We start from the raw sequence: 25,119 nt of genomic DNA, 5'->3' as shown, positions 1-25,119 counted from the left end.
TTGTACTTTGCTTTTTGTGCATTTACTTTCACTCCCCTTCATGTCAGAGTGAAATATTGTACTCTCTACTCCACTAAAATATCTGATCATTTTAGCTGCAAGTTATTTTTTTAAATTAATATATTAAACAGTGCATAATATAACATGAATTCACAATGCAACAGGGTTTAAAAAGTTGTTTCCTGCCTTTCTGGCCTCCGACATCAAATAAAAAGCAGCATAGTCCTCAAACTGAAAGTAGATTTCTGCATCAGGACTTTCTTTTTTATTCTTTTCTCTCACATTAATCATCTCAACCCGCCTTGGATTTAACTGGAGTTTCTACATATCACTATATTTTACTGTATAAAGTCATTAAAACCTGCTCTAACATGGTGCTGCTCAATTATGTAATGATATAGTGTATAATAACTAACTTACAATCATATTTGCAGCTAATATTTAAATACTTTTAGTAAAATGCAGTATTCTACTTTCTCATATTGGTACTTTTACCTAAATAAAATATTTTAATACTTCCTCTGCTGCGGCAGACAAAACAGAAGTGAACTGCTCTGACACTGCAGGACTCACAAAGGGAAATTAAAAGGTTTACACTGTGTGTGTGTGTGTGTGTGTGTGTGTGTGTGTGTGTGTGTGTGTGTGTGTGTGTGTGTGTGTGTGTGTGTGTGTGTGTGTGTGTGTGTGTGTGTGATGTGGCAGCCACAGGGGCTTTCTCCACTCAGAGGGGACCGACTCTGACGGCTCTGTGGTTTTTGCTCATATGACGCCGTTTTGGCAAAATGGAAATTCTTTTATTTTCCTCTTTCTGGCCTTTACACAAACAAGTGTGACATTGTATTTTAATCTCACTGTCCTACAGTCAGTTAGAGTTAGTTTTTATTACAGGCTCGTATGGCAACCAACAAATATAGTCTTTAATCTCTGTGCATCTTCCTTTATTAGACTGAACAGAAACTCCCTTTGTATGCAACAAAAACTAGATGAAACCCTTTTTTTTTCACTTAGACAACCAACACAAATCTGCTTTTCTTCAACTAAACTCACAAACCGTCCAGTTTTAACCAGTGGCACAATGGTTTGGGCAAAATATCTTTGTCTTTGGTTTTTTTTTAAAGAATATTCATAGACCATAAATCTATTGAAATTTGATCATCATTGTGCTTTATAGTGAATCAGCACAGATTCTCTGGACATATATGTTGATTTTTATTTTTATTATTGGTGTAGTAGCCTAATTATAATATAAGTATTGAATACCTCATCAAACCCATAGTTACAGAGCATAAAAACAATAATGACAACACATGCTCAGCCCACTTAGAGATCCTGTTGTTTTGTTAATGTTGTAGCCTACACCTACACATCAGTCTAATAGTTTCATATATTTGTTGTTGTGTTATCATCTTCATCATCCAGTGAATTAGTGTCAGTGCAAACCCTCAACAACCTCTGAAGCGGGGGATTAGTGCGCGCTCATGTCGCTTTAAAGGGAGCGCGCTCGCGGCATTTAAAGCTGTCAGATCCCCCTGCGTCACTACTACTCGCTTTTACGCGCGGGCGTGAGTTGGAGTTTAGATTCAGAGCACGACGAGAAAACACACTACTAACACACATTTGAGCAGCCGAACACACACACACTTATACACTTACCCATACACACACTCATATATAACAAGCAACACCGGACAATGGCGTCTGCGAGTGTGGTGGGGCAGCACCCGGGTCAGCACTTCAAACTGCCCGGCGTCGGGAAGAAGAAGATCACGCTGCCTCGGAGACAGTCCGGGGAGAGGCTGGTGTCCTACCGGAGGAGCGGTGGCGGCGGAGGGGACAGGGAGCAGCTGGACACTCAGCCCTTATTGTCTCCTGGAGGAGTCGGACCAGCAGCAGCAGCAGCAGCAGCGGGAGAGACAGAGACAGAAACAGAAACGGCAGCGGCGGCGGCGAGAGGAGAAAGGATGATGATGATGCCCGCGGAAGGATGCGGAGCTGCTGCTGCTGCTGCTGCGCCACGTAGTAGCTCGAACCGGGAAAGTCAAACCGGTGACCGCAGCAACAGCAGCAACATGGACTTGAACATGGACCAGAACCACAACAGCGGTGCCACTACTACTAGTCGGAGGAGCGGGGGTTCAGGTTCAGGTTCAGGTTCACTCAGTAACAGTAGGTCGGGCATCATCAGTGCAATGCAAACGGGGGAATCTGTTGCTAATGGACACAATAAAGGAGACAGCAGCGGACACCAGCAGCTCTCCTCCTCCACCTCCTCCTCTGGTCTCCTCCCGGCGCGGCGGCTGTACCAGGGCCGGACCGGCGTGGTGAAGCTGGCGCGGCCGGAGCGGTCCCGCCGCAGGGAGGCCTGCTGGTCCATCTTCCCCCCCCAGAGGCAGCAGCAGCTGGACGACCCCCGGGTGAGGACCGAGAGGGGCGAAGGGCACCAGTTCGAGGCCAGACCGGGACTGGCGCAGGACTGGTGCGACGCCTGCAGCCGCATCATGATCCTCCGAGCCCAGGCTCTGAAGTGTCAAAGTAAGTGCATGGCTCGAGTCCCGCTCTCAAACCAGTTTATAATACTTCCACTGGTGTGACTGGTTTAGTTTCCTCTCTGTGTGGTTGTGATGGTGATATAAAGGTGTGCCAAAAAAAAATTGATTCACATAAGAATGGCAATTCTCATTTAATACGATTCAGAATCGATATAAAATGTCCCAAAATCGATTTGAAAAATAAAAAAATGAAACAAATCTGCTGGCTGTCAGCCTCCATTTCCTTAGAATTTAAAGGGCAGCATGTTTAACTGCACTATTTTATTAATAGAGGCACTTTTAATTTTATTAGGCTACTTAAGTAATAGCTATGTGATATTGCTTTTATGCAACAGTTTCAACAATTCCATCTAAAGCAAGGATAAATGTTTAAAACTCAATAAATGTGTGTGAAAAGACACTTTAGTCATTCTGTCTTGCAAAGCAGACTGGAGATCATGAGGATCCTTTGCACACCGATAGACTGAAATAGCAGAAATAATTATGAATCAAATCATTTTGAATTGAAAATCGATTTTGAATGGAATCGTAGCCCCAAAAATCAGAATCGAATTGAATCGAATCGTGAAATAGTAAAAGATTCCCACCCCTAGTGAATATGTGGTGTTATATGAGTTGCATCTTGTTTATGGTTGGACTGGATTAGTTTGTGAAGGGTACAACAGAGTGACCATGTGCTCCACTTCTACACTGCTGTGTGTGTGTGTGTGTGTGTGTGTGTGTGTGTGTGTGTGTGTGTGTGTGTGTGTGTGTGTTTGTGTGTGCATGTGTGAGCCCAATGAGCCATTATGATAGGGAAGGACATTTCTGAGCATTTTGCTCCACAGACGCGGCCAGAAATCTTCCATGGAAAGCTCATTATCTTGTCCTTCCAGCTTTTCGCCCTCCCATGCAGAGAGAGAGAGAGAGTCCTCGCTCTCACTCGCTCTCACTCACTCTCACTGTGAATTATTTGCAGCCTCAGCTCTGTAAGAACCGGAGACTGGACCGAGGTCGCCACACTGCTGCTGCTGACATCCAGAAACACACAAAGCTCACACACTTACAGTATTTAAACTATGAGTGTGTGTTCTTGCTTGTTAGACTCCAGTGCTTCTCGGTGCAGTCTGTAAAGCCTCAGGTGTTTCTGCTGAGAGCTGCTCAGACTCTGATGACATCACTCCCACCTGCACACACACACACACACACACACACACACACACACACACACACACACACACACACACACACACACACACAGAGTTTAAGCCGAGCCAATTCGACCTGGCATCATCCAATATGTGTTTAACCTGGCACTTGTAGACAAATACACACCTTCTGCTGCTGAGGCTCGTGTGTGTGTGTGTGTGTGTGTGTGTGTGTGTGTGTGTGTGTGTGTGTGTGTGTGTGTGTGTGTGTGTGTGTGTGTGTGCTGTACTGTACATGCATGAGTGCTGTGTGTGTGTGTGTGTGTGTGTGTGTGTGTGTGTGTGTGTGTGTGTGTGTGTGTGTGAGAATCTGTGTGTCCATGAGAGCATGCCAGTGCTGAGTTGGCATTGTGTCAGCAGTACTCTGTCATCATGGGTGTGTGTGTGTGTGTGTGTGTGTGTGTGTGTGTGTGTGTGTGTGTGTGTGTGTGTGTGTGTGTGTGTGTGTGTGTGTGTGTGTGTGTGTGTGTGTGTGTGTGTGTGTGTGTGTGTGTGTGTGTGTGTGTGTGTGTGCTGCGGCTGTAGAGTATTGTGAGATAGTAAGGAAAGTGAAGAGACTGGAAGGAGAGGGCGGAGGAGAGACAGGGGACAGGTAGAGGACTGAGAGGAACAAAACGAAGTGGGAAATGGAAACAAGAGGAAGGGAGGGAGGGAAGGTGATAAAATAAAATAATATGAGGAGATGTGGAGGGATAGAACGAGGAGCACCGGAGAGGAAGGAGGGAACGATACAGTATAGAGGAGGGGAAGAGAGTGAGAGTTCCTCCAGCACTGCAGAGCAGAGCTGTCTGATTTAGTGTGCTATCAGCAGGAGCTCAGTGGAGCGAGAGCAGAGATTACTGGAGCAGTATTCACATGCACAGTCATGGGTTTTTCTTTACAACCCACGAACCTCACTGACTTTCTTTTCTTTTTTTTAACTTTTTCTTTTATGGATGAAACTAATTAGCTGTAGCTTTCTTCTTCTTCTTCCTCTTCTTCCTCCTCCTCCACCACAGAAAACCATCTATTCTTTTCCCGGAAAACATCAACATCAGAGGTGACTGCGGTGCACGGCCGCTCAGGAGGGTTAAGGGGGGTGGGTCACAGTGCAGTGCAGGGCATTTATGACAAGCCGATACAACTCTTTAGGCGTTTCAGGGTATTTTTGTGGGGAGACATGCAACCCAAAGCTGCCAAAATAGAAACGGCACACACACACACACACACACACACACACACACACACATGCTCGTCTCTCAACTACACCCAGCAAATGACAGGGAGTGAGAGACGGAGGCCCTCCTGCAACCATAAACAACCATCATTCTGCCTCTTTTGTCTCTCGCTCTCTGCTCCCGGGCCGGCCTGTCTTTAATTTATCACCCTCTCTGTCTCTATCTGCGTTGGCTTTGTGTTGCATCTGAAGCTCATATAGAAGCAGCTCAGCCGTTCCCCCGTGGGACGTTCAGGAACTCGGAGGCTCTGCTGTGATGTGGCCTCGTTGTACAGAGGAATCTGTCAGCGCAGCCGGAGCTCCAGGCTCGAAGGCTCCTCTCCTGCTCTGTCTTCGTTTATATACATATACAGTATATATAAATCTCTGAATTTATTCCCTCATGCATGTGTTTGTTGCTGACATGCATAAAAACACTGCACACATGCACACGACCACCATATGTGGCATCAGGCCTCTAATGGGCCATAAAATACCGTAATGAAGCATGTCTGATAACTGTGTCATGTCTAGACATGTGTGAGCTCTGACATTAATCTGACTTATTATGAGATTTGACCCCTGATACCGTCCAGTCTGCACACAGGATAACACACAAACACACACACACTTTATAATAAATACAGAGGAAAGAGTAATATATGCTATAATTTAAAAGAAATTAAGCAGAACCGCAGAGAAAATGTATAAATCTATACATTAGTTGTTGTTTATCTCTTCTGTGAGGTTGTGTCGTGATGTTGGTCAGGGAACACCGGGGTCGGTGGGAGGACGTGGGGGGCTGCAGCCTCTTTAATCCCAGCTCTGGGAGTCTCCTGCCGGGGATTATACCTCAGGGATGGAGAGGTTGGGATTACAGACAGGCAGACAGAGTCAGACATGAGATTAATATTTAATTAAAGCTTTCAGGGAACCATGCTGGTGTGGCTCCAGCGCAGTGAGTTACTGTATATACACATATTACAGTACAATACACGCCGTTTTCACAAATGTTCAGATCTTTATATTCTGCTGATTGTGGTTGTCCAAAGCAAGGTGGGATGGTTTCATTGTTGAATAATCCGGCTTTATAATAATCTGTTTTGGTTGGCTTTGAATTTATTAATTGATGATGCTATATCACAATTTCTGACTTCTGAAGAAACGCAGCTAATAGAAATGGTTTAAAGAGCTGGAATCAGAGGATCTTTATTGGTCAATTAATTAGCTGTTCTGATCAGGGAACTTTGATCTCTACTGTTTATTTAAAGGGATAGTTCAACATTTTGGCAAATTGGCCCATTACCACAATCCCTATAGTCATAGCAGTAGGTTCATTAGCTTTAATTGTCGGTGCAAGCTATTTTTAGAACGGCGGAGCAGAGCCATGAGCTGCTCAGAGCTACGCTACGGAGGCTCATGGGATTTCTTGGTTTCCCTCATCAAACTCATCAAATACACAATCCAACAACTCCAAAACGCTCTGGTGGACAAGTTGTGACCTGCACATTCACCGCGCTATGAGATAATAATGACGATACGAGTTGTTTTAGAGGTAAATGCAGAGACTGCTTGCTGAAAAACTGTCCCCGGCGGGAACGTGCATCAGCGGTTTTGCATGAATTTACCTCTAAAACAACTCCGTCTTGTAACGCTCCGTTATTATCTCATAGCGTGGTGAATGTGCAGGTCACAACTTGTCCACCAGAGCGTTTTGGAGTTGTTGGATTGTGTATTTGATTTTTAGTTTGATGAGAGAAACCAAAAAATCCCATTAGCCTCCATAGTGTAGCTCTGAGCAGCTCACGGCTCTGCTCCGCCGTTCTAAAAATATCTTGCACAGATAATTAAAGGTAACGGACCTACTCCTAAAACTATAGGGATTATGTCAATGGGCCAATTTGCCAAAATGTTGAACTATCCCTTTAAAGTGGTCTTGTTTGTGTGATACTCTGCATATCTCTGTGTTTCCCTGCTCCCCGGGTCAAAGTACTGTACGACAAGGTGAACGCTCTGGAGACCACGAGTTCCTCCAAACTTGATTTCACAACAAGGAGCAGCTCCACTTAGATCGGAGAATTTGTCAAAGCCCCGTTAAACAAACACACACACACAGACACACAAACACACAATGTTTGTGTTTAAACATTTACAGGCTGAGTGAGGAGAGATCCGTGTTGTTCCTGTGTATCTACAGCAGCAGCAGCAGCAGCGAACGTGAGGTCATGTGCTGGTCACTGCAGAGACAGAGGGAGGGATACTTGCACCGACACATGGCTGCCAGGAAGCCACACACACACACACACACACACACACACACATGTGGCACAGACCTTCACCGTTGCCCTCCCGGTGTATTCTTTCTGCCTCACGGCGTTCCTGATCTGTCTCTGGAGGATTTCTTCTTTTTTTTCTTCTTTTTTTTCCCTTTAACTCCATCTCCTCCTGATTTTACCTCTTCCTCCCGTCCACACAGTGCCGGCCTTGTTCTTAGGGAACTCTTCTCATCCGTTTCTCGTTGGGTTTTCTCAAAGCTTCATTCACGGTGGAGGAAGAAAACATGGGAGGAGGTTTGTGTTAAATGGCTCATAACCTTCATGTCTCGACATAGCTGCTGCTGCTGCTCTGCCAGACTCTGCGATGAATATAGTTTTTACTAGACGTCAGCCAAAACATTCCTTCAGAGCTCATATGTCCCCAGCTGAAAACATACAATCTCAACACAAAGCTGCATTGAATATTGAGCAGAGCTACCGAGCAGATGTTCAGCACATCGCCACCATTCACTATTTTCTTCCTCTGCAGCCACTTTAAAGTGATAGTTCAACATTTTGGCAAATTGGCCCATTGCCATAATCACTATAGTCTTAGCAGTAGGTTCGTTACCTTTAATTGTCGGTGCAAGCTGTTTTTAGAACGGCGGAGCAGAGCCGCGAGCTGCTCAGAGCTACGCTACGGAGGCTCATGGGATTTCTTGGTTTCCCTCATCAAACTCATCAAACACTCAATCCAACAACTCTGGTGGACAAGTTGTGACCTGCACATTCACCACGCTATGAGATAATAACACAACGTTACCAGACAGAGTTGTTTTAGAGGTAAATTCATGCAAAACCGCTGATGCGCGTTCCCATCGGAGGCAGTTTTTCATCAAGCAGTCTCTGCATTTGCCTCTAAAACAACTCTGCCTGGTGACGTTCTGTTATTATCTCATAGCGTGGTGAATGTGCAGGTCACAACTTGTCCACCAGAGCGTTTTGGAGTTGTTGGATTGTGTATTTGATGAGTTTGATGAGGGAAACCAAAAAATCCTGTGAGCCTCCGTAGCGTAGCTCTGAGCAGCTCACGGCTCTGCTCCGCCGTTCTAAAAACAGCTAGCACCGACAATTAAACGTAACGAACCTACTGCTATGACTATAGGGATTATGGCAATGGGCTAATTTGCCAAAATGTTGAACTATCCCTTTGAGATAATTTGACCTTGATAAATACAGGTTATTTCATTCCACCCTTGTACAGAAACACCTGCATGGCGTTGCTGCTCTGCTGCATGTATGTATCTATGTATGTACTGTATATGTATGTATGGCAGAACAGTGGGGATTTTCAAGCAGGCTATATTTAGGTCGCCCTTGGTGGGAAGTGATAGGAGGACTGCAGAGGGAGAGGAGGTGAGGGCAGCGAGAGAGAGAGGGAGAGGGAGAGGACGGGACAAAGACATTCTTAAGCTCATGTCAGCTTGAATGCAGTTGGGAAATTTTGCATATAAAACAAGCACACACATTACATCATCATCATCATCCTCAACCTATAGGCACTGCAACAAAAAGAGGTGACATCAGAGAGTGGCGGCGTTGCTTGTGGTTATGTCATAGCTACACTTGTGAGTGAAGCACATCCTGTTCCTCCAAACTCTTCAGTTTTAGAAGTAGGGCAGGAGGAGAACTCCCAGCAGCCACCTCTCTCTTTCTCTCTCCCTCTCTCTTTCACACTGCATATTAATAACCGCCGGACTGCGCATCACCTCGGCCCACACACACACACACACACACACACACATGCACGCACACATCTGAGGTGATGCGAGTCCTTCACACTGACAAGATATGTCAGTGCTTTGCTGTGGGGTTAGACAGGATGGCTGACTCACTTCCCCTCCATCAGACACTCCGTCGTCGTGGGGGTCTCGGATCAAACCGATAGAAGAAGACGGGGAGAGAGAGGAAGAGGGTGAGAAAAGAAAAGGAGAGGAGAGGAGAGGAGGCAGCGGTGACGAGGAAGAAGAAGATCTCAGCAAGTCGTCGGCCGTTCCTCTGAATGAATGAATGAGGAGAGTGAACGGCTCCTGTTGCTGTTTGGATCGCAGCACGTCGTCGGGGTCTCTGTCTCTTTAAGCCGGCTGTTTGTTACTGCAGAGTGTGTGGGTGCTGCAGTAGAGACAGAGAGGGAGAGAGGACGAGAGAGAGGATGTGGGAGCAGTGATAAACCAGAGAGAGAGAGGGGGAAACGTTAGAGAGGAACAAGTAGAGAAGTACAGCACAGCGGTGGTGGAGGATCTGGGGCCGATGTCCGCACGCTGAGCTGAGGTGCGAGGAGGAGGATCGGAGGAGGAGAGAGGAGAGGAGGAGAGAGCGAGGGCAAGTCGAAGAGCGTGTGGGGGAGCACAGGTGGAGGGGTGGCAGAGCGAGTGGAGAGGGGGCTGTTTATTCGGAGCGTGGCACCGGTGGCAGAGTGGCTGCGCTGGGATGGCAGAGGGGGGAACTGGGGGGGCTGGCGCTGGGGCAGTCCTCAGAGGGACAGGGGGGGCAACAGTGGGGGCAGCGGTGGCAGCAGCAGCAGCAGAGGGGGGCAACAACAGGACAGGAGGAGGGCCAGCGAGGGCTACACGCACAGGACGGTGCCGGCCGGATGGTGCCACCATGCTGCTCCATCCATGGCACAGATAACAGCTGGAGGGGAAGAGGAGGAGGAGGAGGAGGAAAAGGAGAAGGAGGGGGCAAAGGAGGGGGTCAGGGCTGGGGCAGTTGAAGGCAGCAGCAGCAGCCGGACGTTCCTCGGCCAGGTGTCGCTGCATCTGGAGGAGGTCGGCCGGGGTGGGGATTCGGACGGGGAGGCCGGCAGCGCCTGCTTCGGACAGGTGTCGCGGCGGCTGGGCCGGCTGCTGAAGCGGCTGCCCAAGTCCCGGTCCTGGAGCGACAGCCTGAGGATCCTGCGGCGCTCGTCCTCTAACGGATCTCTGCTCACCACCTCAGGTACGGAGGAGAGAAGGGAGGTATAGAGAGAGAGAGAGAGGGATGATGGAAGCAGGATGCAGAAGAGTGGTAGAAACTGGGAATAGAGATTGGTAACACTTTACTTGAATAGGTATTCATAAGATTGACATAACAGCTGTCATTAACATCAATGAATACTTATGACAGCTGTCGTTAAAGCAGAAGTAAGCGATATATTTGTGTTAATATAAGTCTTAAATAGTTATATCTTCCGACAGCAATCACTTCTATAGAGTGTTTGGACCGAAACACGGGTCTGTCAGTCACTCTGCTCTGAGCCGAGTGAAGTTGTACCAGTTCGATCTGGTTCGAGTTCATGGGTCGGAAGTTACGAGTGGCCGTTATAGTGACTTTCACAGGTAAAACAGGTCGGAAAAACACGAGTGGGTTGCCTGGAACGCTACAAAGTCGTAAGTCGTGACTTGAAGCTGTAATTTACGGTTTCAAAAGCCTGCCTGGAACGCAGCATTAGCCAAAACGGCCGGATCGCTTACTTCTGCTTTAAGTGTCATTCGGTAAGTTATGTCACTTTTAATGCAAAGTTGACATTGTTTGAGATGTTTTTGTTCTGACAACTTGACATAAAGACAATTTAAACTGTCATAGCAGACCTAATTGCCAAACTTTAAAAATTATGTCAAGTTCTCATAACAAGGAACATCTCAAATAATGTCAACTTTGCATCAAAAGTGACATAACTTACCGAATGACACTTAACAACAGCTGTCATAAGTATTCATTGATGTTTATGACAGCTGTTGTGTCATGGTTATGACAGTGTTATGTCAATCTTATGAATACCTATTCAAGTAAAGTGTTACCGAGAGATTTTTTAGAAGTTGCACAATGATGGTGGTGCTGATTATTAAACTACAGGACGGCTCTTTGGTAAAAAGGAAAAAGATGATGAGTCGACATTGTTGAGCCTGGCCCGGCCTCACAGGGCGGCTGTCGGCCAAAATATTTGGTATTGTGTGCATTAGTCTGTCTATCTGTGAACTGAAATGCCCTCAAGCGCTGTAACTCTTTGTCTATACACCCCTGTGTATCGGCTGATCTATCCCACACCCCCACACCATCCCCTGTCGCTTTTGTGTTAAGAGCACACACACACAAACACACACACACACACACATAGACACTGTCCCTGTGTGTAAGATAGTGTGAGGACAGAGGCTGCAGATTGGATGTAAACAGTAGAATAGTCCAGTAAAAACAGGTCAGATGAAAGCAGCAGCATCCACAGTTTACTCAGTGTCTCTTTCACATCCAAACACACACACACACACATAGACAAACACACACATAGACAAACACAGAAAAAAGAACCAACATCATCAATCCGCTGAGAAAATCCCATGTAAGTGGATTATCATATTGACTTTCATATTTGTAGCAGGAGTTGGAGATAAGAGTGAGCCGGCTGGAGGCTGGTGGAGGCTGCGCAGCATCGATTTTTCCCCATGTTTTCTCCAAATAGACGAGCGGCCGGCTAATGCAGCTTCTTCTTTCTTTTTTTTTTTTTAATTCAGTTTCTTTTTACATAATGTAACATTAGCACAGTGTGGTTGGGGTGCAAAGAGACCATCCGGGAGTGAGAGGATGCTGCAGAGTTATTGATCCATTCACAACCAGAGACTGACAGCTGAATGAAAAAGGGAGAAATAAAAGATGTTTACTGCAGCTTTTTCATGTGTGTGTGTGTGTGTGTGTGTGTGTGTGTGTCCTCCTGTGTCAGCCTGATAAGTCAGACTGACCAAACATGAGTCAGGGGGGGCAGCGAGCTCGTCACCGCTCCACCTGAGTGACGTCATGCTGCAGCGTGGACAGCATCATCATCAGCATCAGCAGCAGCAGCAGCAGCAGCTTCAGACGGATAATAGATGTTTTTAGATGGAATTCCCTGTAAAGGAAACCCAGTTAATCCTTTAAAGAACAAACTGGCCCAAATCAGACTCCTCAGTTCCTCTTCTCTTCTCTCCGATCTATAATTATCCGCTGCCAAAGTGTGTCACAGTCTAGGATGAAGCCGACTGGCTGGAAACTTCCTCTTTGAAAAAGGCTCTGAACTGCTGAGAATAAAATAATTGAATTGTTGATTTGATGAAACGTGTCGAGATGTTTATCTGAAGAACATATAGGTTTGTTTTAGATTAGAAGATGCTTTGTCATAGTTTTACTCCAGTGTTTCAGTAAAGCACGTTATTGTGAAGACGCCATTGTTTTTATTGTTTTACAAAAATCGTGCCATCCAAGATTAAAGGTGCAGTTCAAAGAGAGGGTTCAGTTCAGTGTTATGTGGATTTTGACTCTGCTTGTTGTCTCAGCTGCTTGGATTTTGACAGCTCTTTGTTGAGTCTGTTTGTTGTGAGGCGGCGGATAAATCCTTAAAGTTTTCCTTTGGTACGAACAAAGTGAATTCAGATCAACGTGTGTGTGGCGTAGAATTCAAAACATTTGTGTGTCTTTGCCCCAACTAACAGTTCATTCTTGACTGTAGATGTTGAATCTTGATAAAGTAAGAAAAACAAAGCCGCAGCTTTCACCCACATCTCGTGGTCTTCATCATCAGCTGACGGAGTTTGGTCAGTTTCCATGGAGATGGTCCAGTCCAGTCATCATCACATTGTTATGTAATAGCCTATCAGAGTTTTTTTGTGCCATGGTTGTGTGGGGGCAGATTGTATTATATGACTAAAGCAGGAAAAGTTTCATTATCTAATCTACTAAACCTCGAGGTTTTACTTCACAGGTTTTGACCTTGGGAGGTTTTTTGACTTCAAACATTTGAATTTTCCAGTTTTATTTTTGTCCCGTTTCATCTTGAAACTCTTCGTCATATCCCCCATTCTTTTTATTCTAATGACGATACTTGCGGTCGTGGCCATGCAACACAATTTTGCAGAGCAACAGTTTTGCTCCAACACTGCAGACCAACAACCAACCAGTTCAGGATGTTAAAGGAATAGTTCACCAAAAAAATGAAATTCAGTCATTATTGACTCACCCTCATGCTGATGAATACTCTAGTAGTTTTTTATTCTTTTTATTCCTCAAAGTGCATCTGGAGACCCGGGAGGCCGGTTCGTAGTCCAATGAGATCCTTATATCAGTGTCAATAGCGCCAGACACAAAAAAGTCCATAAAACTACACAAAAACCTTGAAATATTCATCCACACTGCTTGTCCGCTGCAATCCAAGTGTCCTGAAGGGATATAGTCCAGAGTTTACTGGAAACAACGTCATAGGACATTTTTACAGCCTAAACAGTCCTGTATTGAATTTGCCTGGGGTGCGGGTACGTCAGAGCATTGTGGAGGAATATAAAAAGGTTTTTGTTTAGTTTTATGGACGTTTTTGTGTTGGGTGCTATTGACTCATATAAAGTTTTCATTGGACTACGAACTGGCCTCCTGGGTCTCCAGATGCACTTTGAGGAATACAAAACTACTCCAGAGTATATCAGCATGAGGGTGAGTAATTTCATTTTTTGGTGAACTATTCCTTTAAGGTGGCAAATAAGACATTTTTTTTTTTACTACATAATATTTTTTCATTCTTCTGAAACAGACTTCAGACACCTGGCTCAGTCCTGCTGCACAGATGGTCCAGCAGCTGGGGGGGGGGTCTGCAGATATTTGGAGGAGACTGCAGCAGCAAACAAACCAGACATTCTTACACTACAGAGACATCCAGTCAGATTTACTGTGACTGGACGCTGCTGACCGCTCTGCTATGTGTCACGCAGCCATGTTGCTCTCTCAAAGCAGAAATATCTTGTTTGGGTTTTTTTCTAAACCAATGACAACTATCATGCATTCTTTATAATACCGATCAATCCAAATCTTGTAACCCACAGTTAGAGCATCCAGTTGAGTAACACGTAAAAACTCTGCGATGACGTCATTGTCATTTTTAGCTCAGAATAACAAAACTAAAGCTCGGTTCCTCTCTTGTTTGTTGAGTAACTCCGGGAGCATCTGCAGCTGCACAGATGGAGATAAGAGATGCTGCAGTGATGGAGATAAACAGAGTCAGAAACAAATACGAAACTACTGCTCATTCCACAAATACGCACAGAGGGACGGGGTGGTATGGTGGAGGTACATTTATGTCTTTATTATTCAATCAAAAGAAAAGTTGATTTAAACAAAAATGATATATTTTCAATCAAAACAAATTTCACTTAAATCAAAAGAAACATGTTTGAATGCAAAAGAAACATTTGAGACCCCCAAAAATTGTGTTTAAACCCTTTTTTTCTTTGATTGAAAAGGTTTTTCTTATTATTAAGTGAGTTATTATTTGATTGAAAATATCTTTTTTCTTTAAATCAACTTTTCTTTTGATTGAATAATAAAGATGCAAATGTACCTCCATAGCGTGGGGATCAGATTTGTATTCAGGGGCAATTAGAGTTCATTAGGTGAATGAGAGACGTTATGGAACGAGTGGCATGATGTGTTTGTGTTCATATGTGTGTGTGTTTGTGTGTGTGTGAGCTCCACAGTAGGAGATCATGGATAACTGCTCCAAATGAGCTGTGATGGGATCAGACTGTTTAAAGCCCCCCCGAAGACCCTGAAGCTGCTCCTAATTCCCCCCATAAGACCTGCAGAGCCTCCCTGAGCTTCATTACTAACCGTGTTAGTATCATCGCCCTGACATTAAAGCTACCTACCTAACTACCCCTCCCTCCTCCTCCTCCCCTCCTGTTTAACCCCTCCAACCCCCACCTCTTCTTCTCACCCAGACAAACACACCATAATATTCTATCTGGTGCCACGCAGACATCCTCCGTGACCTGAGAAACACAGCTAATCTGTCTCAGCCCCTCCGCTGTCTGTCCCACACCCACTGTCTCACACACAGAGAGAAAACAACCACCCACATCCCCCTATCTTCCAATTCCTGTCTCTTTCTGTCTTGCACAAACACACACACACACACAGACACACAGAGTCACTCTCAGTCCAACATCTCCGGTTACTGTAGATAAAAGCTGAAACGGGGCATTTTTCTGGCTCTGTGGCCTTTTACCAGAACAAGAGGAATGAGAATAGAAGAGAACAAAAGATGATAAAAAAAACAGAAGAAAATATTCAGTAGCTTCCACCACCTCAGACTTGTGGTCATTATAAATCGCTGTAATCGATGCTCCTTCACCGTGGGGGTTGGGGGGGTTGGGGGGGGGGGGGGCATTATCGACCCAAGTGCAGCAGAGGAAGTGAAGACGGCCGCCACGACATAGTATAGATCTCTACTACTACACGCTACTACTACTTCTGAGCTTCCTCGGCTTCGTCTCCGTCTCCATCATCGCTCTGCATCGTCGCCCTAGCCGTCAGACTGGAACGATGGGATGAGGGGATGAAGGAGGAGTGTGTGTGTGTGTGTGTGTGTGTAGGAGAAACTGAGGCCATTTACTGTACCATGGAGACGCACAACACAACACAACACAACATAACACTCACAGACTGTAGACATGATGGCTGATGAGTGTTTATGGCTCAACTTCATTACAGTCATCTGTTGATGCCCCGCCCCCGGATACATGAGTCTGTGCACATTTCATAATAGCTCAATATCATAATAACTCCTCCTCGCTGAGACTGGGAATCTCATAATTTCATTAAATCGCAAATAAGATGGAAATAATCACTGGCACCGTTCACTTATGAAAACGAGTTTGCATTCTGGGCTGTACTGTTTCTCCTCAGAGCAGCAGAGATTTCCCCCTAACTATTGATTATAAGAATTAAAAGAAAGCTTTTATTCTAGCCAGTCAATCATCAAAGGAAGCAGCATTCCTCTGTAAAACACAGTGGCAGTGGATGAAAGAGAAATACAGCTATAATTTTATATCAGAATCTAAATTTATTGCCCAAGTAGCTATGTGCACACATAAAAGGAATATGACATTTACATATAATATAAAAAGACGTACCGAACAAGGACAACAACAGTTCAATTATCAATTATATTTTTCATGAGCAGGAAAATCATCATATTTTATGTAAAAACACGATAAATTACCATTAAAAAACCAACTCAATATTGATGTAATCTAAAAAGTAATGGTTAATTGAGCATACTTTTTGGATTTTGTGCAAATATGATGATGAAATAATAAAGAACATTTTCTGTAAATTAACATTTTTTGTTTTACAGTGAGATTTAGGTTTGAAGGAGAAACCAACACACAATAAATACATTAGAGCCCCCAAATATATAAAACAAGATCAATGTAAATTTAAAATAGAACAATGGTGGAATAATAAAGAAAAGAGTCTGAGAAGAATCATATTTCAAAACATAAGTGAAAGGACAGAGTGTATATGGATGCTGACAGCTGGATCAGCACATGGAGCTTCAGGTGTTTTCCAGTCTGATGATGTGAAACGATAAAGCCGGATGACAAGAACGTGTTTTCAAAACAACTTTTGCATGTGCATGTGCTGGGAGAAAAAAAAGCCTCCCAACGAGACAAGTTACTGGGTTCACATAAGTGGACGACTTGAACACGACTTCTCCTAAAACCCCGGCTGAGGGGAATCGGATCGGCCTCACCGCCCTTTTAAAAAGTCAAACGACTTCCTCCTTCGACACTCAGACTTGTGTAACAGTGGACTTCCCGCAGAAAAGCAGAAGGGAAGCCCTGCGAGCACCGACGTGTCGTCCAGAGAGGAGGAGGAGGAGGGAGGAGGGAGGGAGGGGGGGATTTTATCTGCAGCATCCAAACCACGATCACACACACAAAAAAAACAAAAAGGTCACACAAGAAAATGTGTTGTTTTTGCTGACTCTCCTCCTCTTCCTCCTCCTTTACTTTCTCTTTCATTCCTCCTCTCCGTCACCGATCCATGTGTTTGTGCCTGTGTCAGCAAACACTGACCTTCATTAGGAACCTTCACTAGTTCTCCACCTGCTCATTAGCACTCACACATGTATGATGAGGTACACAAACAACACACACACAGGTCTACATACAAAGAAAAACCCCTAAATCTAAACCTTTATGTTCCACTGAAAGCTAAATCTTTCACCTTTATTCAAACACCGGCTATAAACAAAACAGAATAATATAAGTAAATTTAACTTATTGTGCTAGTATGTCAGTGTGTGTGTGTGTGTGTGTGTGTGTGTCTGTCAGTGTGTGTGAATGACAGAGACAGTTTGTCTTATCAGTGTGGGAATGGGAGAAGCATGACTTGCTGACAGGGGTGTATCAGGCTGTAGGTGTGGAGCAGGAAAACATTTCCACTCCTCCTCCTCCTCCTTTGTTGCTCTCATTTTTCCTTTCTCATTCCCGTCTTCAGAAGAAATGAACAGAAAAGAAAACTGCTTTTAAGAGAAACAGTAGAGGTGTGAAAGTTTCAAAGTAACACACACGATACAAAGAGAAGACAATACACAGGATACACACACCGCGATGCGTTCAGGTGCAAAACTATAATGTTGCTGCTCATGCTTCATTCTCCTGTAATGTTTAAATACACTGAGCATATAAAGACCAGAAACAGTATATTCTATAACCAAAGGAAACAAAATGCCACCAGCATCGGAGCAGTGAGTTGTTGTTGTTAGTGGTAACATGACATCAGGGCCGTGGAGCCGGATCTCACAGCTCTTCACACCGCAAATGTAAATATACAGTGAATTTTCCATACAGTCTAGGAAGTAAAAAAAAAGTAGAAACATATATGGAATAAAAATGCATTAAACCTGGTAGAAAATGGAACAATTCCATATACTGTAGTGAAGTGAAGTCATGGCACCTGTTAGTGGGTGGGATATAATAGTATTAGGCAGCAAGTGAACACTTTGTCCATGTTAGAAGCAGGAAACGTTAACAAGTGTGAGGATTTGAACCAACAAGGACCAAACTGTGACGTCTACACAACTGAGTCAGAGCATCTCAACAGCTACAGCTCTTGTGGGGTGTTCCCAGTCTGCAGTGGTTGAGTTGTAGTGTTGTGTTGTCATACTCGGGACCGGTTAGTCTTGGTCTTGTCTCAGTCTCAGTCTTGGTTGAGCTGGATTTTTTCTCAAGACCACAGCTGCAGACGGTGATTTGTTTTTAACCACAAATGTCTCTCTGTTGCTCACTCACTTTGGTTTATATGATGTAATTCAACAACTTTAAGATAATTAAATCGTTCCACTAAAGTATCTGCTTGTGTGTCACCATCTGAAAAACTTGGTGTCACCAGTGTCAACAGTGAGAGGAGTTCTTCTGTTCAATCCAAACTTTAGTTTACCTTTAAGGAGTTTGCTTTTGGTTATAAAAGAGTCTCATCTTTTCTTGCCGGTCCAAGAATTTAACCGTGCGCGCGGAGGCTCATGGGAAATGTAGTGTGAAAACACTTCACTTTCTGAAAGTCCTCATAGTCACTTTAACTATGGTTTAGATTTCATGTCAAATTATCTTTTCTTTTTAGCTGAGGAATAATATCAATATCAATATCAAGCCACATGTTAATTATGAGTATTGGTACTGAATACAGTAATGGTTTTGAAAATGGTCTCGCTTTGGTTTAGTCTTGGTCTTGACTTGGTCTCGGGTTAGGTGGTCTTGACCACAACACTACAGGTCAGTATCTATCAAAAGTTGGTCCAAGGAAGGAATAAACAGTGGCTGACCACATTGATACATGCTGGTTCTGATAGAAAGGTGTCACAATACACAGAGCATCACAGTTTGTTGTGTATTTGGCTGCAAAAGAGGAACAAACATAATATGAGGCAGGTGGTTATAATGTTAGGCCTGATCGCTGTATAGCCTATGTATTTTCATAAATGCATCATATATAAATAGGCTAACACTACAATAAATGTAATCTATTATCCACATTAATGTCATGTTATAGGCTTATATTGTGACATATATGGCTCTAATTTCTGTTGGATGGAGTGAATGAAGTGAAGCAGGACAGGAAAGGAGTTTCTCTCTTCTCTTCCTCTGTGCGTTTCCTCTCGTTCACTCTTTTCACTGCGACCTCTCCACTGTCATGAGCAGAGTCTCCCTTATCTGAACTCTGCTCTTCCCCCCCGACACATCCCTGCTGTCAGCGAGGCATCATCACAGCCCTTCCCCTTGCAGCAGCCTCTTGTCTCTGCCAACCTGCCCCCCGTGACACACACACACACACACACACACACACACACACACACACACACACACACACACACACACACACACACACACACACACACTAAACGCCTGGCTCCCTCTCTTAATGTGGCGACCTCTGAACCGTCACGAGCGAAATATCCTTCACGTGAACTTTCCTCCCTGCTTAAACGTTTCTCTGCTGTCACTGAACGCTGATCCGTCTCCTCCCTACACACACACACACACACACACACACACACACACACACACACACACACACACACACACACACACACGGACACACACACACACATACACATACACACACACACACACACACACACACATTCCTGAACCAGCTGCTTCATAGCTGCCATTAATTTTCTGGTATTTTGTAAATGAATCTGAGACCTATCGCTCGTCATTGTTAATCACGTACAAATTCTACCAGTGACCTTATGTAGCTAAGTAAACATGGCTCTTCTCTCTCTGTGTCTCTCTCTCCACAGTGGTCATCATCAAGGAGCTTGTTGCCATAGCTACGGTGCTCATATTGAGTGTGTGTGTGTGTGGTGTCCCTCTGTTGTTGCAGGATACAGACATTCATATCAGCAGCTCAGCTCATTCTCACACAGTAGAGGTGAACACATGAGCTAACGGCCGATTGCATGTAGACAACAGTATAGCCTATTATTATTTAAGACTCTTCCTGCTTCAGCTCCATAAAAAGAATATGAGTCAGAATTTCCCCAAATTGCCGTCCTCCCCCTTTTTTTTTTCTTTTTTGCCAGTGCAGTTTTTCTTTAGCATGGATTACCTCACTGCCTGAGGAGCAGAGAGAGAGAGATGTGAGGCTGCTGCTGTGGTGGAAACGCCTCTGACCACAATAAAGTCTGCAAGGTATAAAAAAAAAAATGTATAATGTGGAACCAACTAGAAATTAAAGAAGGACAGTGAGATGTTTGGGGAAGTTTTTCTGGGGGAAGTCCCTGAATCTAATCTGTTTTCTTTGTAAACTGAGCAGCAGTGACCACACCAGAGCTGAGATCTGCTGCGTGCATTATTATTACGATGTAGATACACAGCTATGGATACGGTATATGTTATTTACGATGATGCATTTAGTTCCATTATGGTCTAAAACTAAAGTGTGTCCATTACGACCATCAATGTGGTGAGCTATCATATTTATTTCCTGACAGATGTACTCATCAGCCGAGTGTTTCCTGGCATCTGACAGATGAAACATTGATCCCACAGGAGTTCTATCTATCTATCTATCTATCTATCTATCTATCTATCTATCTATCTATCTATCTATCTATCTATCTATCTATCTATCTATCTATCTATCTATCTATCTATCTATCTATCTATCTATCTATCTATCTATCTAACGTTCGCTCTATCTATCTATCTATCTATCTATCTATCTATCTATCTATCTATCTATCTATCTATCTATCTATCTATCTATCTATCTATCTATCTATCTATCTATCTATCTATCTATCTATCTATCTATCTATCTATCTATCTATCATTCGCTCTTTCTATCTATCTATCTATCTATCTATCTATCTATCTATCTATCTATCTATCTATCTATCTATCTATCTATCTATCTATCTATCTATCTATCTATCTATCTATCTATCTATCTATCTATCTATCTATCGTTCTATCTATCTATCTATCTATCTATCTATCGTTCTATCTATCGTTCTATCTATCGTTCTATCTATCTATCTATCTATCTATCTATAGTAGCAATAGTACTGTATGGGGAGTGTTTCATTGAGAGAAGCTGTCAGAGTGTGAGTCTGAACTCGGCCACTAGGTGGAGCCACTTCTCTGTGTAAACTAGTGAAGTTCAGTGTGACTGCTCATGTTGGATTGAATCAGATTCCTCCACTTCTTCTGACTCACACACTGTGTCAGGTGAGTGATGTGTGTTACACTCTGACAGGTGTCCATCCATCCACAGCGTTTCGAGCTCTTCTCACGCTGTCAAACTGTTCACACTCGTCTCTCTGATCTGTGTTTGTGTTTCTCTCCCCCGTCCGTCAGACTGCAGCTACACCTGTCACCTGGAGTGTCAGAGCCAGGTGCAGCTGGACTGCAACCAGAGGGACAGACAGCCTGAAAAGACTCCATCTCCCAGAAGCACCGGCGGCTCCTCCTCCTCCTCCTCCGCCTCCTCCTCCTCTACAGCTCGGCTTCGGCACAAGGTGAGCAGCACTTCAAAGACATAAAATAAATAACGAGAGGTTATTTCAGGAAAAAAAGCAAGCAAGCACATGAGTCAGGATTGGGTGATGTCAGGGTTCGTTCCGCAGCATCTCTTGAAGCCTACAGTACACTTTTACATAACCGTCCTCCTCTTTCACAACAAGCTGCCCCAACTCCTCAGCTGTCTGCTTATAAATTTATACATGCGCTCATTTTTGCTTTTTGTGGTCACAGAACGTTCTGAGGACCGAATCTGCTCAGTCACATTACCGTCTCGTGTCTCTCCCTCCCTCCCTCCTGCTCTCCACCTCCTCTCCTCTCCTCTCATCTCTCTGACTGTAGATCTGAAGCCTTTATTACGACATAGTAGCTGCATCGAGCCATTATCTGTTCCCCTAGTGTTTTGTTTGCAAGCGGAATATATTTAGTTATCCATGATTGTAATGTTAAACTCTAAAATCTATCATTTTGGCTTTCAGACTCACTCACTGTACCGAGCTATTGGATTTCCAGTGATACAGTATAATTATATGCACCCACTCTTTATGTGTTTGTGTTTGTGTTTGTGTGTGTAGGAATCAGATAGAGTGCAAGCCTGCATACTGTTCTTGGCATCCAAGCCTCAGTCACTCATGCAATGCAGTGCACACACACACACACACACACAAATACAAATACATTTGTACAGAATCCCGTGTCATGCACGAGAGAAATCCGGATAACCCTGCCGGCCTGCAGCAGCGCGTTGGCAGCGACTTTATACTCAGGGGGGCGTATAACACAAAATTAGACCCCTGGTTGTTTGCCAGGTATTACTCCTCTTCTAGAGAGTGTGAACACATAATACACAATCCTGCTGCTCTGATGGGGATGGCGAGAAATGAAGCAAGCGAAGAGGAAGAGGAGGAGGAGGATAAATAGCAGAGATTTGAACCAAATGTGTTTGATGCTCTGAGACATTGCCCCTTTCTTTTAATGTAGAAAATGTACTGGAACAAAAATAATGAGTCTTTTTTTTTATTTTATTTTTTTTTAGCTTTGTTAGAGTTAAGTGAGCGTTGATGATGTCTGTCTCGGAGGTACATATGAACTCTGTGACTAAGCGCCTCCTCCCTCCACACTCGAATTTGTTTCATGGAGTGCACTCGTGCTGCAGACAAGAGGAGACATGACAGTTCATTTCCTGCAGAACCCCTTTTCTTCCCCTCTGTTTTCTAGCTGCAGCTCTGTGTGTGTACTTGTGTGCATGTGTGTGTACCTGTGTGTAGTTGTGTCTTTCCAAGTCCTTATTGTCTGTGCATCAGCAGAAATTGATCCCCCCCCCCCCCCCCACCTCAATACGCTGCAGTCACAATACACACGCAGGCAGCAAACTGTCCATGCTTCATCGACTTACAACCAGCAGGAGTGTCGTTCAGTATGCATGTGTGTGTGTGTGTGTTTGTGTGTGTGTGTGTGTGTTTGTGTAGCATCCCACCCCCTTGCACACTGCCTCCTCCCCATAGTGATTACACTGATGGAAGGGGGCAAAGCTGCAGGTGATCAGTCTTCAGCCGACTCCAACCTGACAGAGAGAAAGACACTGGCTGAAAAAAGGTGATACAGTGTCTGTTTGTGTGTGTGCTGCAGCGTTTAGACTTCCATATAATCACGTCCGAGTAGATTATAAAATCAACTCGGGAAATATATTGAGGAGCAACCTCATTTACAATATAGCCGAGACAAAACACAAAACATTTGAGGACAAGGCATAACACAAATAATGCTTGAAATATACAAACATATCCATGGACAAGACACAACACAAAACGTTTGAAGCATACAAGCATATATCCGAAATCCGAAATACCAAAAAGTAAAGTGACAAAGATAAAGTGAAAACAGAGAAGTCTAGTTAAAAACAGGAGCAGTTGGAGGTCAAATAAGATGCAGTTATGGATTTAAATGGTCCTACTGATAGAAGTGTGGTAAGTTTCAGATGGTTTTGCAGATCTATAACACACATACACAAAGAACCGGCGTGTGCAGAGAGACGCACACATGCACATGCATCAATCTCACCAGTAGCAGCGGCATTAGCTGCTTTTTGACAAGGGGGGGTCACTGCCAGAGTTAGAGGGCAGAGCGTAGGGTCAGTGTGGGGTTAGAGGTCACGCTAATCTCTATCGTCATGGTAATTATTCATTATTTTTTTAATCTCACCTTCACCAACAACCCAGCAGCTGCCTCTCAGTTTTATTACCCCTCTATCTGTCCCTGAGTGATTTTAATGTTGATTACTAAGCACCAATTATGTTGTGTTCCTCTATAAAAGTACATAAAAGTGCGACATGTTTACAACAGCAGGTTGTAATATAATGGGCTCTGGTTCCTTCGCACGCTGCAGCATAATGTCAGCGGCAAAGCAAAGCAAAGCAGCCATCTTCTTCAGCCTGCGAGCTGCTTCCTGTCACTGCTGCTCTTACGTATGTAAAACAGGAGCTGTGAGGCTTCATATCTCTCACTCAGCATCGTTTCTCTCTGTCTCTCTCTAGCTCTCTCTCGCTCTGTGTAAGAGGAAGTGGCCGTGCTCTGCAGGGTGCAGTTGCTCGCAGGAAGAGAGAGAGAGAGAGAGAGAGAGAGAGAGAGGAGGGAGAGAAAAAGGGGGAGGGTGCTCGCAGGCTGATAACACACTCAACCACAGATGGTTGAGCAAGGCGGCGAGAGGAGAGTGAGGGTGCGTTGACGGACAGAGAGAGAAACAGAGAGAAACAGAGAGGGAGGAGAAGGAGAGTGTAAGAAACAGCGGGAGGCTGAGTGGGAGGCATCTGTAGTATTTTTGCCAAAGCAACGGAGAGAAGAGGAAGAAGAGGAAGACGGAAGAAGGAGAGGAGTGAGGAAACGGTGCAGCGTCTGTGAGCGTCTTGCAGCTGCAGCCAAGAGATCTGCTGCTACTGTTGACGCCGCAGACTCAAGGAAGGAAGGGACGGACGGACGGATAGATAGATAGAGAGATGGACGGACGGATGCTCGTGCACACTAACGACAGGATAACTGAGCGTCTCGCTGCTGCTGCTGCTGCTGCTGCTGCAACCAGGACTTGAACTATATAAACCGAGCAGAGCAGGATGTTGTGTGTGTGTGTGTGTGTTGTGTGTGGGTAAACAGGTGCTCTCAGGTGAGCGGGGTTAACCTGAAACCAAACTGTAAACTGACTCCAGCGCGTGTCTATGTGTATGTGTGTGTTTGTGTGACACATTGACAAGTTGTGTGGTGTGCACTTCTGCGTGTGTTTAGCTACACATGACCAGGTGCGTATATACTGTATATGGTGTGTGCGTGCCATACACTACACACTCTCTCACACACGTCAGGAGGAGGAAGTGACACATCTGTGCGCTCGCTTGCTCGCTCTCGGATTTCCTGGTCTCCTCTCCGGTGGCAGGCGAAGCTGCCGAATCTGAGCCGGGTTCACCTGTCTCCCCCCCCACCCCCCTCTCAGGTGGGACTTCACCTCTCTGGATGAATCGGCAGCAGATGACGAGGAGCGTTGACGTTTCCCGGATGAAGTGACGGACGCTCAGATGC

At 44.6% G+C, this 25,119-nt stretch overlaps 1 protein-coding gene across 1 annotated transcript in view; it reads left to right on the top strand.

The window, feature by feature from the left end:
- Positions 1-1,691: 1,691 nt before the first annotated feature.
- Positions 1,692-25,119, top strand: part of rassf5 (Ras association domain family member 5) — a gene marked incomplete at its 5' end in the record, with an annotated part of 35,442 nt that continues 12,014 nt past the window's right edge. The window contains 5 exons of the mRNA XM_083971242.1: positions 1,692-1,864; positions 2,057-2,532; positions 9,518-9,828; positions 9,994-10,183; positions 21,391-21,551. Coding sequence (XP_083827368.1) covers positions 1,692-1,864; positions 2,057-2,532; positions 9,518-9,828; positions 9,994-10,183; positions 21,391-21,551 — 1,311 coding nt within the window. The remainder of the gene's footprint in view (positions 1,865-2,056; positions 2,533-9,517; positions 9,829-9,993; positions 10,184-21,390; positions 21,552-25,119) is intronic.

The sequence above is a fragment of the Trachurus trachurus genome (assembly GCF_905171665.1).
Source record: "Trachurus trachurus genome assembly, chromosome: 5".
NCBI lineage: Eukaryota > Metazoa > Chordata > Actinopteri > Carangiformes > Carangidae > Trachurus > Trachurus trachurus.
This window is presented reverse-complemented; position numbering and strand designations above follow the sequence as displayed.